Here is an 18032-nt window from a genome sequence, read left to right as displayed (position 1 = left end):
GTTGTTGGAGTTTTTTTTTTTTTTTAACCTGTTGGAAGAAGAGAGAAATAGGAACATGGTTTGCTACCGTAAATTTATGAAGAGATTATTCATTGTTCACATTTCTCCTGTAGAAATATAGACGTTGTCACTTCCTTTACAATGGATGAGATCTTTTTTTCTTTTAAAAAAAAAAAAAAGCTTGAGGGGGACGTAAGTGATGAAGCAAGTCCTTGCTTTGCAGAATGAGCTGACAACAGAAGAAAAGATGTGCTATCAGCTTTGTAAAGCACAAATCTTGGTGTTCAGTACCATTCTGTAAAGACACAATTAGCTGTTCCGCTGGGACTTTTTGTAAACCGGTCCTTCTGACATAAGTCCTTCGTTAAGTGTCTTCTGCTAACCCAGGACTGGCCTCCCTCTTGACCATGTTGGCTTTTCTTTCTCCATGTAACTAGCTGAGACTTTTTTCTCAGAAGTCACTTTTGCCCCATAGTTTATTCTCCACAGATGAAACTTCATAGCCTGAAGTCTTTTCCCCCACATTGTGGTGGGTCCTGTATCAAAACTGGGCGTGATCAACTTCATCTAACCAAGAGGCAGGGCTGGCAGGGAAGTCTGGGTACCCTCCGCTGCTCCCCGTGGAGAGATCAGAACTGGGTCCATTCCCACCTAAGACTCTCATGGGCTGGGGCACAGCTTGTCCACCTTGGGCTATGATGCCCAACCCATTGTCTGGATAAACCAAGCTGGAGATTAAAGGCTGGTGGCCTGGCAATGCCTGCAGAGAAGCTGGTGACTGGGGTATCCCATAGGGGCTGTTGGATCTGAGGTCGTGGTACTGGTCCTGAGAGGGAATGCCACTGTGTTCCAAAGAGAAGCTCCCGTTGCTCCCAGCTTGTCTCCCCAAAGCAGGAGAAGATTCGTTTAGGTTACTGTAAATTCCATTGGAGTGACTCATCTCTGACATAGAGGGCTCATCTGAAAGAGAAACAGGGGCTTATTTACTGGGAAGACAAAATCATTAGAAACAATCTAATCAGAAACCTTAAATGCTGTGGAAGTATAAAGCAGATAGATGGATACTTTCATATTTTGCAGAGCTCTTTCATGCTCTGTTCACCTTGTCACTTCTTAATTCCCTATTACATCAGTTTTCTATCTAGAGCTGGAGCTCAGCCCAAGGCATTAGGATTTTTTATCACAATCGCAGGAGTCTAATTCACTTGGGCTATTAAAAACATGTACAGAATGCAGATACTAAGAGAACCTTATTTTAAAAAATCTTTTAAGGGACAAGGGAGTGCAGACTCTTGAGATCTGTCTCTTTCTATTGTTCTGTGTTTTATTGTTCAGTGTTCCTTTTATTATTAATTATCATTCTGACCTCTTTAGTTATATTTATCTCTGTTTTCACTATCATTTCAGGAGCTACCATGGTACTCATTGATGGATACAAATGACCTAAAGAAAAACTGTTCATTACTTGGGAAAAGGAATGCACATTGCAATAGTTTTGGGGTAATCAAACAGGCTAATGGGGCATATCTGGAGCTTTTTAAAACATTTTTGAAAATGAAAAAATATTTTTCTAGTTACCAGCAAAATTATATCTGCATTTAAACTGTGAAATTAAACTGCAGCAAGGGAGGTTTAGGATGGACATTAGGAAAAACTGCCTAACTATCAGGCTGGTTAAACACAGGAATAAATTGCCGAGAGAGGTTGTAAAATCTCCACCACTGGAGATATTTAAGAGCAGGTTAGTAGATACCTATCACAGATGGTCAAGAGACTCTAGATGGTGCTTGGTCCTGCCACAAGGACAGGGGACTGGACATGATGCCGTTTCAAGCTCCCTTGCCGTTCTAGTGTTCTATGATTCTAGGCTTTATTGGACCCTGGACAAAACTGAGACTGGTTCTCTTATTTAGGAAGGGTATCAATCTGGTGGATATCTTTAAACTCATCAGTATTTGTGTTCTGATGTTTTTAGTTTCTACGTAATGGAATATTCATGTCAAACAAGGCTGCTACGTGAGGTCATGTGGGTCCAGGCATGAAAACCTAAGACCTCATTAGGGAATCAACAGGCAAACTGAAATTTAGAACGGATTTCTCTAGAAAGCTGAGATGCCATCCTTCACCTACAGAGTATTCCATTGGAAAATGCTGTTTTGACAAAAGCGAATATTTTCACTAAGCCCTATCTCTTTCATTTTGGAGAAAGCAGCTTGAAAATGTCCAAACCTCACACTGTAACATTTTCAGAATGAAAACTTGACTTTTTTGGCTCAAAATGACATTGTTACGTTCATGAATGCGACGATAATGGGGCCCTAGAAGTACCTTTTATTGGCAGAAGGCGTTGGATCGGGGGTGTGCAAAATGGGGAAGGGTGAAATTTCATAAGGGGATGCAGTGGAATCAGCCTTCACCACCAGCCTCCCCAGGGCCTTGGCTACTTCCCCACAACTCCTGCTGCTTCCCTCCCCCACACCACCACCACCTCCAGTCTCTGCTGCCACTGTCTCTAAGGGGGCACAACGTGTCACTTCCAGGAGACCACCACTTGCTTCCAGACAGGTGGGAGGAGCTGCTAATTGCAGGGATGAAAAGGGAGGCCTGCTATAAAGAGTTTGATCACCCTTCCTTAGATCACAGAAAGAAGCAGTTGACTGCTGTGCTAAGGCCAGGAAGAAGAGGTATCCATGGTACTGAACAGGCACTGAACAGGATAACACTTTGGAAGTCAAGGGGAACTAGCTTAAAGTCAAGCATGTGCATAGGTGCTTTGCTGAATCAGAGCCTGAGGAAAGCACCTGACAGAGTGACGTTTCGCCTCCAAAGCAGCTTGAAATCCTATGAGAGCAAGAACCCCAAACAAGGTGAAATAAAAATACCCCCATAATTAGTCAGTGGAATGACAACCATTCCCAAAACCTGTTGAAATAAAACACTGCCAAAATATGGGGAACAAGTCGACGGGTGGGAGTCTCTCCTATCGATAGTTCTATAAACATGCTGATCAATCCTTCTGGACTTTTCAGTTTCTAAATCTGTGTCCTTTATAAAGTCCCTCCAAGAAAAGTGCTCCTGTGATGTCAGAGGTCACTTGACCAAACACAGGCAGAGTGATAGTCTTGGTGGTTTGCCTTTGATGGCTTTGGCCATGGTACCACAGATACCATGTGAAAAACACAGCTCCTCTCCCCTTTAGTTTCCCAAATGCAATTGAGTTCAAATGTCACCTGGCCAGAGCAATTCTAACTCCCTCACTGCAGTCACGGTGGAGTAAGTTACTTCGCGGAATGCTGACTCCCGCTTGGGGTGCTCCAGGCCTTTTTGTGTGTTTGTGTCCCTGCTTTAATTCTCCTGTACAGGGCATTTGTTTCCGTTGACTATTTTATGGCAGAAAATGCTTAGCCAGCAAATGGTGTTTAGTGAACAAGATGAACGAACCTGTGATGCAAAACAAAGAGCTTTGCTTGCAAGAAGGCTGGGTGAAAAGTGCACTTGGGATGAAATTGATCCCAGCCCAGAGAGTTAGCAAGAGCCCTATGAACCTGGAAGTCTTGCTCAAGCCTTGCATTGCACCCTTGTGAGCTCCACAGTACAGCAATAATACCACCTAGAACATGCACCTCCTTTCTCTTACCTGTGAAGGAGACTTCAGCATCACTATCTGGGCCTTCCTCCTGGATACTGTCCTTGTCCGATTTTGAATTCCCCCGGGATCTTTTCATATTCCTAAAATACTGGCCCCATCTCTGCCGTCCAGCATCTTTCTTTAGTCTTTTTTCCTTGGCCCTTCTGTTCTGGAACCACACCTGCCAAATGAAACGAAGGAGGTTACAGGAGCAACTTGAGACGTCTCTTGGCTTCGAGAGAAAAGTATCTTGGGATGGGGGCTGGACACCAATTTTAACATTTGTATCAAGTGACATTTTTTCATATCAAAATTGGTTTTCCACTAAATGTCTGTGTCCTTGGATGAGACTCTTTGTGGGGAAGGTGGGGAAGCCTCAGCCAGCCCTTTAAGCTATTCGTTCTTCATGGTAGTACCACTGCACCCACACAGAGTCCCACTGAACTCAGAGGGAGCCCTGTGGGTATGTTGAAGCACCAGAGCCTTTGACTAGATAGAAGCACAATGATCAGGCACAGCTTTTAGGGTGGCACCAATGACGGGGGGAATATTGTGAAACCTGCACTGAACTCTTCAGTCAAGGTTTGTTTTTCTTTGTCAGCATTCAGAATGATGGAGGGGGTTTCTGTTTACTTTGCAAAGTGTGAATAATTTTCATCTGCCTGAGAACTGGTCTTTGCAAGGAAACAAGTGGAGATGGGAGGAGAGATGAATCTGCAAAATTAAGCATTTTTAACCCCTCAAGTGGATTGTTTTTAGGCAGTTTGGCCAAAATGCACATGCAAGGTTGGAGCATTTCCCCCAGCTGTAGCAAATATGCTCTGAAGGGTTTGTGGGTGTCGCATTTGACAGGCCAGTTCAAGCCAAATAAACCTATGGTGGTGCCCATCTGAAAATACAAGGACTGGTCATTATTCTGGGTCTGTTCAGAAAGGGCCAACGCAAGATAAATGCTTATCATTACAGGCTGAACCTCTCTAATCCGGCACTCTTGTCCAGCAGCCTCCGTAGTCTGGCATGATTTAGTTAGCCAGACGACCACTTATCTTGGGTGTGGCCAAGTTTCCTGTGGTTCCATAACATTTGTTTCCAGCCACCAGTCCTGGCTCTCTGTGTTCTATGCTGTTAGTTGTAATTTACCCCCAAACATCTTGTAAGAGCCCAGTAAGCAGAGGACGTGTTGGTAATGCTGACCTCATGTGGTCCAGCACCGATCAGGTCCTCAGGGTGCCGGATGGGAGAGGTTCAACCTGTATCATTAGGATGACGATGATGATGAATTAATGTTTTCTTGGTCCAATCTGCCCAGCCAAGATGGATTGGGGCTTCAGTGCCCATCTATAAAAGGAATCCCTGGGAAGGAGTGGGCTCCCTAGACAGGAGACCCTGTGTGGGATGCCCCCCAGCCCCAGCTCACCTGCACCACTCGCATATCCAGCCCGGTCTCGGAGGACAGCTGCTCTCTCACGTGCCGGGCAGGTTTGGGAGAATTGTTGTAGGCGTTTTTCAGGGTCTCCAGCTGCTTGGCGGTGATGGTGGTGCGGGGTCTTTTTGCCGTGGATTCTGCCTCTGCAAGACATCAGATCTATTGGTGATGGCCCCAGCAGAAGAGCCCCTGTGGGGGCCCAGGAGCCAGGAGAATGGCTCAGGCAGGGAGGGGGTGGCATCTGGAGCTGGGGGGTTGTGTGCTGGTAGCCTCAGCTACACTTCCCCAGGGAGAGATTCCCCCCTCCCCGCCCATGGCTTTGCATTGCCCATAAACCTGCCAGGCTGCTTCCCTGGGTCATCAGCAGACATTTGGGCTAACTGTGCCTGAAACTCCCCAAGAGCCACCTCAAACCTGAGTGGGGGTGTGCAGAAAATTCCACACCATGTGCTATCTCTTTCAAAAATGAAGATGCCTCCTCTATAAGCGGCTGCATGAACTTGGAAGAAAGGGGAGTTAATTCTGGGTCTACGCAGGCCTGGATGGATAGATGTTTCCCACTGCAGAGAGCTGTCCACGTACAATCAACGATGTCAGCTTTAAACTAGTGATCTGGCTCTGTTCTCCCATTGGAAATCTGGGACATTGATAAATTTGTAAGATTTCAGGCCTGTTCCCTGATCGCCCCATGAAGTCACCCAACTTTCAAGAGCCACTGATGTGGAACATGTTGGAGCTCACTATGAATTTCAAAAACAAGAAGTCATCCTATGGCGCCTTACAGACTAACAACTATTTTGGAGCATAAGCTTTTGTGGGCAAAGACCTGCTTCATCAGATGCATGAGTGGGGATTCCGGAGGACGGTCTAAATGTATAGGCTCATGAAAAGGAGGGAGTCCCAGTCAAGAGGAGGGCCAGAGCTGACAAGGTCAGTTCAGTCACAGAGAATGTGAATTTCAGACTCAAGATGCAGCTTTAGTGCCTGGCGCTGAGAGCCCTGAAAACTCCCAGCTCTGAAGGAAGAACATTTCTCCGTTCTTACTGGAGTCTGGGACAAAACAAGCGGTGATGTGAAAGCAACAGCAGGTTGTGCTTACTCAAGCAAAACTCCCAAAACGCAATAGAACTTTTGCCTGAGAACTGGCCAAAGCCCAAGTACAAGAATACAGACTTTTTCTCACACTGAAATGGGGGGCGGGTAAGTTATGTCAGTACTGGGCATTGGAGAATAGGGTTTTTTACTTGCTGTAAAGTAGAAAATGGATGAAAGTAATTAATAGTGATATCTAATTTGTTGGCCTTTATTTACACAAGAGCTTAGGGGCATCAAATGGAATTAATATTGCAGGCAGCAGGTTTAAATAAACCAAGGGGCGTATCAAAACAAAAAAGCAGTACAGTAGCTCTTTAAAGACTAACAAAATAATTTATTAGGTGATGAGCTTTTGTGGAACAGACCCACTTCTTCAGATCAGGTCTGTCCCACGAAACCTCATCACCTAATAATTTTGTTAGTCCTTAAGTGCTATTTGACTGCTTTTTTTGTTTTGATAGTATATAGACTAGCACAGCTATCTCTCTGTTACAAGGGAAGTATGTTTTTCACATAACACACAGTTAACCTGTGGAACTCCGACACTACAGGATGTAGTGGAGGTCAAGGCTAGAAGAGAGTTTTTACACTCATGGGAGACAGGTCCATCAATGGCTGCTAGCCGGGCTGTGCAGGGGGGGGTGCCCCTAGCCTCTGTTTGTCAGAAGCCGGCAATGGGTGCCAGGGGAGGAATTACTTGAGAGGTTCACTCCCTCTGGGGTATCTGGCATTGGGCACTGCTGGAAGACAGGATGCTGGGCTAGATGGACCTTTGGCCTGGTTATGTTCTTAGATCTCTCACCCATTTCTATTCTGAAAAATAAACTAACTCTCTCCTAGCAGCCAGAGCCTCCCTGCTCTGCTGGTGCCTGTGGTTTGAAGGGGACTGGATCACAGGCTTTCCCTCACCTCTGCTACTGGCCTGACTGGCTACCCCAGCACATGTGGGAAGGACCTGGGCAGGGCGTGGCCAGGAGCACATCTTCTCCCCACCGGCCTTGCCTGTAGGACAGTCCCTGGCGGCCTTGCCCGGTTACCTCTCTGCTTGGCGGTCTCGTAGTCCGCCTTACAGACCAGCCGGCTGTCCTCCATGAGGTAGAACTCGTCCCCCGTGGCCAGCTGCCTCTTGCACACGATGCACGAGAAGCAGTGCAGGTGGTAGACAAAGTCCTGGGCCCGCCTCACCACCTGGGTGGGGGGGATCCCCTGCTGACAGGCTGCGCACTTGGTCCCAAACCTCCTGCGGGAACACAACACACCTGAGCATCACTGCTGGCTGAGCCGCAGAGTGTCCCCCCAGCGGCGGCTGGTTCTGTGCCCCAGGAAGACGGGGCTGCAGGGGTGGGAGTCTGGCTTAAATCCTATCCTGTTTGTCCCTAGGGCTGCTCAGCAAGACAAAGCTGTGGGCTCAAGCAGCTCCCCACAGGTGACACACCCCACGCTGCACGCCAGGGGGATGTCCTGACTCGTCGAACAAGGGTCTGAGCACCCCCCGCCCCCGGCTTGCTGCTACCCAGCACTGGGCCGGGTGGGTCCCTCCGCAGGGACGCTGTGGGGCATTGGCCAGCTCTTGGCTTCGCTTCAGAGCTTCCTTCCGAACTCCTAGCAGCCAGTCGCAAAGCTAAGGGCCCGGTTCTTCCCAGGTACTGAGCACTGCAGCTCTGGGACCCCAGCACCCTGGAGCTGGCACCACTCCCACCTGCTGGCCCTGGGCCTGCTGGGTGTGAAGGAGTGTTGGCACCTCTGTTTCCCCCACACACATGCCCCAGTTTTAGCTCAAGGCCCCAGACACCTTCCCCCCATCTGCGGCCCAGGCGCCCAGGGCGGTTAGCTAGGGAGAGCCCAGACCCCAAGGCTGCTGCCCAGGGTCCACCACCCTCCCTGCTTGCAGGGGTCGGGTTATGCTGCAGACTAGGGGCGCAGGGCATTGGTTTCTTTCCCGGGGTGCAAAGCAGCACGTCCCCCAGGGCCAAGGAAGGAACCGGGGGTGTGCACCAGCGTCCATGGGAGGAAACCACCAGCACCCCAGCTGGGGGTGCAGCCCTGGGGGCCAGGCGCTTCTCCGGGCAGAGTTAAGCCCGGGGTCCCGGCTGCCCATCAGTGGGTCCCGATCCGCCAGGCCTGGCAGTTCCGAGCCCGCCCTCTGGCTCTGCGGGGCCTGCGCCCATTTCACAGATCTTCTCCCGGCCCCCCGAGGCCGCGTCCGCCCTCTGGGAATCCGACTGCAGCTCCGCGGGGCGGGACGTTCCCAGCCCCGGCCGGCGACCCCAGCCCGAGCGCCCGGCTTCTGCTGCCTGCGCTGCGCGGCCAATAAAGCTCCCCTCGGGGCCGAAGCGGTGCGGAGCCCGGGCCCGGCTCAACGCCCGGGCAGGGGAGTCCGGCTGCAAACAGACTTCCCTGCTCCTTAGCAAACTCCTCTGAACTCCCGTGGGGCGCAGGGGCGCCGAGCGGCCCCTCCCCCTTTGCCCGTTAAAATCAGCCTCTGCGGGGGGGGGGCCCTCAGACGCCCGTTCGGCGAGTCAGCGCGTCCCCCGTGAGCCCGGCGTGCAGCGTGGGGTGTGTCACGCGTGGGACGTGGGGGGCTGCCTGAGCCCCCAGCTTTGTCTTTGGACACCATCCCGGGCCCGAGGCAGCGTGGCACGGTGGAGGGGCGGCCCGGGGAGAGGCTCCCGGAATTGGAGATGGCTCTTTCGCCCCCCAGGAGAACCTCGCACCGCGCTGCGCAGCCCGGGCCGGGCCCTGTTCGCATCGGAGCCGGGCAGAGCCCCAGCCCAGCCCCTCTCCGCCGATCGCCCGCCCGGCCTGGCGGCGGTTCTCAGCCGGCGGCTGCCCCCGGCTCCCGGCCCGGCTGGCGGGACTCACTTGAAGAAGTCCTCCTTGCAGTACACGCTGTCCCCGCGGCTGAAGCACTTCTCGGCCAGCGGGGCCTGGCAGTCGCTGCATTTCAGGCATTTGCTGTGCCAGTGGCGGTCCAGCACCTTCAGGATGAACCTGTCCACGATGTGCTGGTTGCAGCCCGCGCACAGGGGGATCTCTGCGGGGGGACAAGAGCCATCACCGGGCCGCTCGGCTTCCCCATGAGACGCCTCGCGGGGCCCGATCCCTCCCTGGCTCGGCCCGCCTGGCTGGAACTGCGGCCCATCGGTTCAGCTCCAGCTGGCTCCCGAGGCCTGGTCTAGCCAGAGCCCTGCCGCCCCCCCGGCGGCTACAGCCGCCCCCTCCCGCCGCCCAGGGAAGCCAGGAGCTGGAGGCGCCGGGCCCCAGCCCCGGGGAGCCCCCCCCGGCTGCGCGCAGCCCCCGGCCGAGAGGCCCCGTCCCAGCGCGGCGCACCTCGGGCCCCCTCGGGTTCTGCGGGTCCAGAGAGGCGTCTCGGCGAAGCCCCGCCCGTGGGCAGCCGCGGGGCCGGCTGGGGCCCGGCTGCCGGGGGAGGAGGCGCTCGGGCTGCCCGGCAGACCTCGGCCGCGCTTCCCCTGGAGGAGTCCCGCGTCCTGCCCCGCTCCTAACCCGCGCTCTGCAGCCGCGAACCGCCCCCGGCGCCCCTCGGTGGCTCCCGGTCGCGGGCGCGTTTTGCACGAGCCGGGAGGAGAGGGACCTCCCGGGCGGAGCTGCTCGCGGCTGGCCGGAGCAGCCGGTGCCAAGGGGAGGGGCGGCCGGCCCCGGAGGGTCCCCCGCCTGCGAGCGCCGCTTTCTCCTGCGGCCGTGGGGATCCTGCGTCTGCCCCGCGGCCCCGGGCCCGCTCGCGCCATTCCCCCGGGACACGTTAACACCCGCCACCGTCCCGCGCCCCGGCTCTGACCGCCGGCTGCAAAGCCGCGCCCCGGGCCCTCCTTCGGGGCCGCTGCGCCCTTCCCCGCGGCGGGCAATTAGCTCCCCGCCGGGCCGGGCCGGGCCGCGTCTCCGCTGGTTTGCGGGCGGGAGCTGCTCCCCCGTTTGAAGGTTTGTCTCGGTCTTCGCACCCCCCCATCTAACCTGCCTCTGAGCCCGGGTTTGCCATCGCCGCAGCCTCTCACTCGCCGCCCCCCGCAGCCCGGCTCTTCCCCCGCCTCGCGCCTGGAGCCCCCCGGCCGGGCGTCTGTTCCCGCACCCCCGGCTGCCCTCACTGGTGTCAGTTGTAAGAGCGGGGGGGGGGGGTCACGTGGGCCCGGTGGCTCATTTCAGCCCCAGGAAATGGCTGGGGCCCGGGGACTCCCCGGCCTGGCCCGGGCGGAAGTTCTCAGGAATAACCGGGCTGGGGGGAGCCCTGGGGGGGGGGCCTGGGGCAGCCGGAGCTGGGCAGCGTCCTGAGCCTTGGTTGGTCAAGTGGTCTGAAGTACATCGGCCAAAGGCCCCCGCTCAGGGCGAGGCCCTTGTATCTGACACCTGCAGCCGGCCTGCCTGCGCCTGGGTCCCGCTGGAGCGACCCAGCACCCGCCTCCCGCCTTTGTACGTGGCCACGGGGGGATCGCCCTGCGCCCGGCCTCGGGAGCTCCTTGGCTGTTAGACCCGAAGGGACCCACCCGGTCTGCCCGCCTGCAGGGGCTAGTGCTGCTGTCGGAGGCGGCCGGGGGTGCCGGCGTGCAGCCAGCAGGCGGGCGGTGCCGCAGGGGCCGGTGCAGAGGCGCGGGGAGATGTCCCGTGCCGAGCCCACGGGTGGCGAAGTGCCGCGCGCTCTTTGCTCTCCAGACCCGGAGGTTTCCTGGCCGCCCCGCGGCTCCTGCCCTGCGGACTTCACCGGGGGGGCGGATCTGTGGCACCGCCCCCCCCCTGTTTTAAAAACATCCCCCCGCGGGCGGCGCGGCCCCGCTGCTTGGGAACCTTCCAGCTCCGGGGGCGAAAGCTTCCCGCAGCCGGCAAGAAGCTCTCCCGGCAGGGCCAGGCCGCTGCGCCTCAGGCCGGCTCGGAAATGCGCTGGGGGCCGGGCTGGCCCCTAGCGATGTCTGCCAGGCCGCAGAGCGTCCGGCCCGCGCGGGCCCCTCCTCCCAGCAGCGGCCGGGGCAGGCCCGGGGTGAGAACGGGAGGCGCGGAGCCGGCTCAGGGCGGTTTGCCCGAAGTCCTGCGGGAGGTTCCCGGGGCAGGGGCAGCGGCGGGGTCTGCCCGGGCTCTGCTGCGTTAGATCCGAGCCCGCCTGTCTCTGCACCGCCGGGCGCTGCCAAGACGCCTCCAGGGGCGAGCCCAGGGCCGCGAAAGCGAAGAGGCTTTGCGCGCCCCTTCTCCGCGAGGGGCCCCGGAGCGGGGCTGCTCAGCGCCAGCCCGGGCACTGCGCTCTGCTCCAGCGTTTATCCGCCAGCCGCCCCGCGCCGTTCGCACCCCGAGCGCCGGCCGAAACTTTCCTGGCCGCCTGTCCTCCGCCCAGCGCCGGGGAGACGAAAGGGGGATCCGCCGGGTTAGGCCTGCGCGAGCTGCAGCCGTGCAGAGGCGCTGCCCGAGTCCCCCCTTTACCCTGGGGCAGGGCCCAGCCCGAGCCCGAGCCCGAGCCCTGCTCTGCCCAGACCTGGGCGCATGCAGCGGCCGCCGTTAACACCCAGAGCTCCGCCGTTAGTCACCCGCAGGAGCGAGAGGCGGCCGGGCTCGTCCGCTCCCCAACGAAAGCAGCAGAGACGGGGCGCTGTAGAGATGAGCACGAAGATGCGTCGTCTCTGAAGGGCTCCACTCACCCCCCGCGCCCGCGCTGGGGCACCCCGAAGAGCCGCACCTCCCGGGCGCGCAGGCGGCAGGGCACAATTTCCCAACCCTTTTCCTACAAAGCGCCCTGCGGGGCTCCGGTTAAACCTTCCCAAAACGGAACCAGCCGCAAGAGCCAAACGCGAAGTTACGCGCGGGCCGCGTCCGTGGGAAGGGGATGGGCACCCCCGGGCGAGGCTCGAAATCCTCGGGGTGCTCTGCACAAGGGCGGGGAGATGCACAATGGCCCAGGCTGGGGAGGGAGGAACGCCCCCGCCGACGGAGCCTGAGCAGGGGCCCTTGGAGCAGAGGTTTGCGCTGCTCTATTGTTGGTACGCGGGTCTGAAGCGCGGGCAATCAGCAAGCAAGCGGGGAGCCCATGGAAGCCCCCGCAGTGTGGTTTGTAAGGCGGGTGTTGCCTGTTCCTCGGACAGCTGAGGGGAGGAATGAGGCCGGTTTAATTGAGCACAGCGCGGGGGGCCCTTGCAGGTTAGAACAAGGACGAGACGAGCAAAGCGCAGGGGACCTGGAAGGGAGCAATTGGGACTTGAACCCCGAGTGAGGAGGGGGGTTAGGCGGCGAACGGGGTAGGGCTGGGCGGGGAGGGAAATTCCGGGCTGGTGTGAGCGCCCGGCTCCGGCGCGGAAGCAAAGTGGACACGCTCGAAAGCGCTCGGAAGAGACGGGGTGAGGCGCCCTGCTCACCCCCCAGCTGGCCTGGCGCTTAGGGGAGGAAGGGCCCTTTAACGATGTGTCCCCGGACTTCTCCCCTGCACCCGCTAAGGTTGAGCAACACGGTCCCAAAGGACCAGAGAGGGAGCCGCGCTGGTCTATTTACCGGCAAACCAAAGCAGCAGGCAAGTGGCACTTCAGACTCACCAAATAATGTCTTAGGTGAGCTCCGTGGGGCAGCCCCCGGGGGTCGGGGTCGGGGTCGGGGTCGGGGTCGGGGTCGGGGTCAGCCCCCGGGGGTCTGTCCCACCGAAGCTCACCTAAGACATTATTTGGTGAGTCTTTAGAGCGCCCCTCGCCTGCTGTCTTGGTTTGGTCCCAAGGGATTCCGAGGTCTGGACACACGGGCCGGGCCCCCTCGCCAATTACTGCCGCGCTCGCAGGAGTCGGGCTGGTTTTGCGCACCCACCCAGTGACAGCTCGCTGAAACCCGCCTGACTCCCGGGCAGCTGGCCCCGAGGCTGGCCGCGGAACTCTTGCTGCCCTTCCGCCAGCTCCCTGGCAGAAGCCTGGTGCCTGTATGCCAGGAGGCGGAGACGGGTCCCTGGCGGCCGCTACCGAACTCACCCGCGGGGCTTTGCAGCCGGTCCAGAGCGAAGCAAACGGCTGGGTGGGTTGAGGTGCCGCCGGCGCACCCCACCCAGAAACACGGGCACGCGGAGCTGTGCGCCCCCGAGCCCGGGCCCGCCGCTGGCACCGCCCTTCCCGGCCTTGCTGACTGCGCTCTTCCGCAAGAAGCCCTAATTCTTTGGCAACGCCGCCGGGGCGCCCCCGAGCCAGGGGAGATGGGCCCAAGTTGCTGGGGGCGAGGGGCGGAGGCCCAGGCTGGCCACGAGGCCCCGGGGAAGGGAGCCCGCCGGGGAGCCGCGGCTCCGACTGCCCCGCGCTCGGCCCGCAGCCGCTGCCCGCGGAAGGGGCCTGTCCCCCGCAGCTGGGCTGGTCCCGGCCCGGCAGGGACAAGGCGGGGTGCGGGCAGGCGCCGCCGGCTGGGGGTTTAGGGTGGGCACAGCCCATTCCCCTCTCCCGGCCCCCCAGGCTGCTCCCCGGGGCCCGGGCGTCATCTGTGTCCCCCCGGCAGCGGGCAGACTCCTCGGGCACCGCTCGCTCACCCGCCGGCGGCAAAGGCCCGCAAAGCCGCGAGCCGGACTGGGGACCCCCCGCCCCCGCCTTTAATTAGTGCATTTAGGGGCCTCGCGCCCCAGGACCCCGGCCCCGATCCGGCGGTCGGGCCCGGCCAGCTCCCCGGGAATGGCTCGGGCGGGAAGCCGGGCCCGTGGGGCCGGAGGAGACGCGCCGGGCCCTGGGAGAAGGGCTCTGGGGAGCCAGGCAGGGGCCGGAGCGGTGCCTGGGCGCTGGAAAAGGCCCCGCGTGTCCCCAGGATCCGCGGCCGGGGCTGCCTCCGCGGCCCTTCTCCCGACTCGCCCGCTGCTCCCCCGCCGCGGGGCTCTCACCCGGGGCGCCCGGAGAAAACCCTCAAACCATTTCGGGGCTCCTGGGCTCCCCGCTTGGAGGGGGACGCTGGGATCCCGAGCCCCGCGCCTGGGCGCAGCAGGGCGGGCCGGGCCGCCGCCGGGGCGCGCTGGGACGGGGAGATTTCGTTGCCCTCTGCAGAGGCGCCCCGCGGCGCTTGGGAGAGGCAGGACCCAGAGCCGCCAGGGCGCCGGGGCTGCTCCCGGGCAGCCCACACGTCCCCGGCGCCAGGAGCAAGGACACCCCCGGCGTTAGCCTTGACCGGTCCCAGCACCAGGCTCCGGCTTTGCGGCGGCGGACGTGGCTGGGGTAGGGGGGACCCGCTGCGCGGGGGGCGCTTCTCCGGCGGCTCCTTTGCGCCGGGATTTTCAGATAAAAGCGGCACTAGCGCCTGGCAGCGAGCCGGGGCCGGGGGCCTCGCCAGGACCCGCCTGCGCGCCAGCCTGGGCCCGCCAGCTGCCCCTGTGCCCGGCCCGGCCCGGCCCGGCCCGCGCTCCCCGGGAGAGCCCCGTACCTCTGCGCACCTCCTCCTTGCGGGCCAGCAGAGCGAAGAGCAGCTCGGCGCTGGAGGGGTCCTTGCCGGCGCCCCGCTCCTGCCGCGCATCCATCTTGCAGCGCCCTCCGCCGCGCACAGCACGCGTGGGGCGCCACCGCCCAGGCCGGGGGCTCTGCCAGCCCGCTCCGGAGCGCCCTGCACTCTGCGAGCGGCCCGGCCGGGCCCAGCCCAGCCCCGGGCCGCGCAGCGCCCACCCACCCTCCCGCCCCCGCGGGATGGGCTCGCCGGGCAGAGGAGTTCACCCCGCCAGCAGGCGGATGGAATATCAGCCCCGCGGGGGCCAGCGGCCGGAGCCAGCCTTTGGCATTGCTGGGCGGCCGGGGGTGGCTGGGGCGGCGGGGCCCTGGGGCTTGCGAGCTGGGGGAAGCGCGGCCCGGTGGAGAAGGCGGGGAGAGTCGATCCGGCGGGCACGAGGCCCCAGGGCTCTCCAGCCCGCCGAGCGCGGGGCCCACGTTACCGCCTCTGGGGAGGGGTCCCCTGGGATCCGGCAGGGGACAAGTCAGACCCCCCCCGGAAAGGCCTCGCCTTTGGGTAACCCCCCTCGGCAGATCCCCCCGAGGGCGCCTCCCGGCCCGGCCTGGCTCCAGCGGCCCCAGCGGAAAAGGCTGCGGGCTCAGGGTCCCCGCCTCCCCTGGGGAGAGGTTCCGCAGCCGGCCCGGCCGGGCGCCGCTCCCAGGTGGAGCCCGACCAAGATGCAGAGCGCGGGGCGCGTTTCTGAGCCGGGAGCAGCCCCGCCCGGCCCCCCGCGCTGGTTGAGGACGCGGGTTCCGCGCAGCGGGGGTAGAGCGGGCGAAGCCCGTTGGAAAGTCCATGGGCCAAACCCTGACTTGAGAGGGAGCCGCGGAGAGGGGTTACACCGCCTCTGCCTTTGGCCCAGCTGCGCTCGGGGCAGAGTGGGGGCGGGGCGGAGTCGATAGGCAGGTGGTGGGTGTAGTTATTTCTATACCCCCAAAACTTTCTGTTCCCCCCCTTACACCCGAGCCCCTTCCCTCCGCCTGCCGCTGCTCCAAAGCCCTGTGGGAAGACTCCCCTCCCTTGGCTTCCGCAGCAAGCCAGGCTCTTCTCCAGGGGCTATTTCGATATAACCCTGCACAAAGTCCTTGTTGCGGGACGAGGTAGTCCCAGGAGTAAGCACGTATTTCGACACAGTTGCTTCAATCGCAGCTTATTCCTGGGCTTCCCTAAAGAGTGGACCGGTGGGTCCAGAATGGTTTATTTCGGAAAAATAAAACGCTGCTCTGAGCTATTCCGGAACAAGGCTGCAGTATAGACATGCCCAGCTGCCGGCACTAGCTCCTTTCACGCTGGTTTCAGAGCCGTCTGCCCTGCCTGGGATTTGGGGAGCCGCTAGAAAAAGCCGCTCTCTTCTCTCCTGCCTTCTCCCCTGTAGCCCAGAACCCCCCTGGGGGGGGGGGCAGACGGGGGCAGACGGGGCCTTTCGAAGCAGGACAATGTCCGATCCACCCCTCCTGTGCTTTCAAAGACAACCCTTCGCTTCCGGCAGCTCAGTGACCCACTGGGCGCCGCAGGGCCCTGCTTTTATCGACACTGCTCTTTGGAGGCCCGCGGTGTCTGGGGAAATCAGACCAAGTGCTCCCGCAGATGAATTCAAAAGCAATGCCCCGTCGGCCTGCCCCTCCCGGGGCGGGGAACGCGCCGCACTGACCGGGCCCCACTTGGGAGCCTTGATAACAATTTGCCGCCCTATTGATCGCCCTGGCGGCTGGGGCCAGGAGGCTGCTGGCCCTGCGGGCGGAACACGGCGGCCGAGGAGTGGCCGGGGTCGGGGACGGGAGACAGGGGCGCTCGGCATCTGGGCGCACAGTTCTCCGCCACTCCCAGCAGTGCGCTCCCGGCCTGGAGCGAGCCGGGCCGGGGGCCGCGGGCAGACGCGCCGGGCGCTGCATTCCCGGCTTTCCGGGCCTCCGCCGGGCGGTCGCTCTCCCCGCAGGGCCGCACCTGGCGGGCTGCGGGCGGCGCTGGGTCGAGCTCGGCCGGGTTCGGGGGCTCAGGCCGGCGAAGGGCGCCGCGGGCTGAAGTCTCCGGTGGGAACGGAGCGCACCTCGGCCCCGCAGAGCTCGGGGATCCCTGGAACAAAGCCCCGTTTCCCAAACCGCTGCGCTCCGCCGGGGCCCGGGCTCCGGTGACCTTCGCCCGGCCGCTTGGCTCCGCTTTCCCCGCTGGGACGGCGGGATCTGCGCGAGGCGCCGCGCTGCTTCCCACGGCAGGGACGGGGCAAACCGAATTGGCTCGTGTCTCCACGGGCACCGCGCCGCGGCGGCTCCCGGCTCCCCCAGCCGCCGTGACCTCCCCCGGTTCCGCCGCGTGCCCCGCGGGGGCGTTTGTAGCACGGCCGTGGCAGGTGCTTTTCTCTCCGCGCTAAGGAGCCGGGGCGGGGGCAGACACGGAACCCGCCCGACAGAGCGCTGAGCCGCGTGTCAGATCCCCCGGGAAGGAGCCGCTTGAAGCGGGGCCGGGGGATTTAACTCCCCCGCCTCCGGGAACCCCACTGCGGCTGCCGGGTAGCGGGGCCGGGCCGGTGCGGGTGGGCGGCAGGGAGGCGAGCGCACGGCTGCCGTCGGGGGCTCGCTCCGGCTTTGTCACAGCGGCCCCGGCGAGCAGCGGAGGAAACGCCAGTGGGTTCCCGAAGCCGGCGGGGTTCGGCTTGCTCCGGCGGGGGCCGGGGCCGGGGCAGGAGCGGGCTGCACCGCCGAGCCTCCACTGAATCACGCGCCCCGGGCGGACCGGACCCCCAGTTGCGCCCCGCCGCGGGACGCTGCTTCCACTAGGGCGGGGGACACGGCCGTCCGCTTTCGGCAACACCCCGGCCAGAACCGCCCCGGCTGGCCGATGTAACCCGAGCCCAGTCGGATTTCCCCGCTCCGTGACTGGAGCCCCCGCACGGCCCCGCGGGGCAAAGGCGGCGGCTACAGGCCCCGGCCCGGAGCTCTGCAGCGCACGCGGCTCTTTCCGGCCGGCGCTGGGGCTGGGGCTGGGGCTGGGGCTGGGGCGGCAGCGGCCCGATCCGGCTCCCGGGGAGTCCCGCGGGCGGCAGGTGGGGGTGAAGGGCTGCCCGGACCGAGCCCCCCACGGGCTGGGCGGGGAGCGGCTCGGCGGCAGATGGCAGCAGGGACGGGCGGAGGCGCTGGGCCAGCCCGGGCCAGACGCGCTCCCCAGAGGCCCCGTGCCCCCGGACAAGCCGCTCGTTAGCCGCTCCCGGCGCCCGCGGCCGCCACCCCCCGCCCGTTGGCTCCCGCAGGCCCTGGGCGGAGACGGGACCGGCACCGGGCAGCTCAGCCCGTCCTCCCCCGGGCCCCGCCGCCCGGCCCTGGCCTCTCCCTGCAGAGCGGGCGGCCCCCGGGACTGGGACAGGCCCGGGCAGCAGCCGGGCGAGGGGGTACCTCGGAGGCTCTTACCTGGAGCCCGGCTGTAGGGACACAGCTCCGCCGCCTTCTCGGAGCCGGCTCGGACCCGCTCCAGCAGCAT

At 61.8% G+C, this 18032-nt stretch overlaps 1 protein-coding gene across 2 annotated transcripts; it reads right to left on the bottom strand.

Annotated features, from left to right (window-relative positions):
- Positions 1-541: 541 nt before the first annotated feature.
- On the bottom strand, positions 542-18032 carry LHX3 (LIM homeobox 3). Of its 2 annotated transcripts, none has more exons than XM_075015392.1 (6): positions 17963-18032; positions 9012-9183; positions 7187-7389; positions 5046-5197; positions 3638-3809; positions 542-960 (listed from the first exon to the last, which is right to left on the bottom strand). In XM_075015392.1, exons 1-6 carry the CDS (start codon positions 18030-18032, stop codon positions 542-544), a joined length of 1188 nt encoding a protein of 395 aa, XP_074871493.1. The 2 variants fall into 2 exon arrangements, with proteins under 2 accessions (XP_074871493.1, XP_074871494.1); XM_075015393.1 differs by lacking the exon at positions 17963-18032 and adding an exon at positions 14505-14641.

Source organism: Carettochelys insculpta, chromosome 21 (genome assembly GCF_033958435.1).
Source record: "Carettochelys insculpta isolate YL-2023 chromosome 21, ASM3395843v1, whole genome shotgun sequence".
Lineage (NCBI taxonomy): Eukaryota > Metazoa > Chordata > Testudines > Carettochelyidae > Carettochelys > Carettochelys insculpta.
This window is presented reverse-complemented; position numbering and strand designations above follow the sequence as displayed.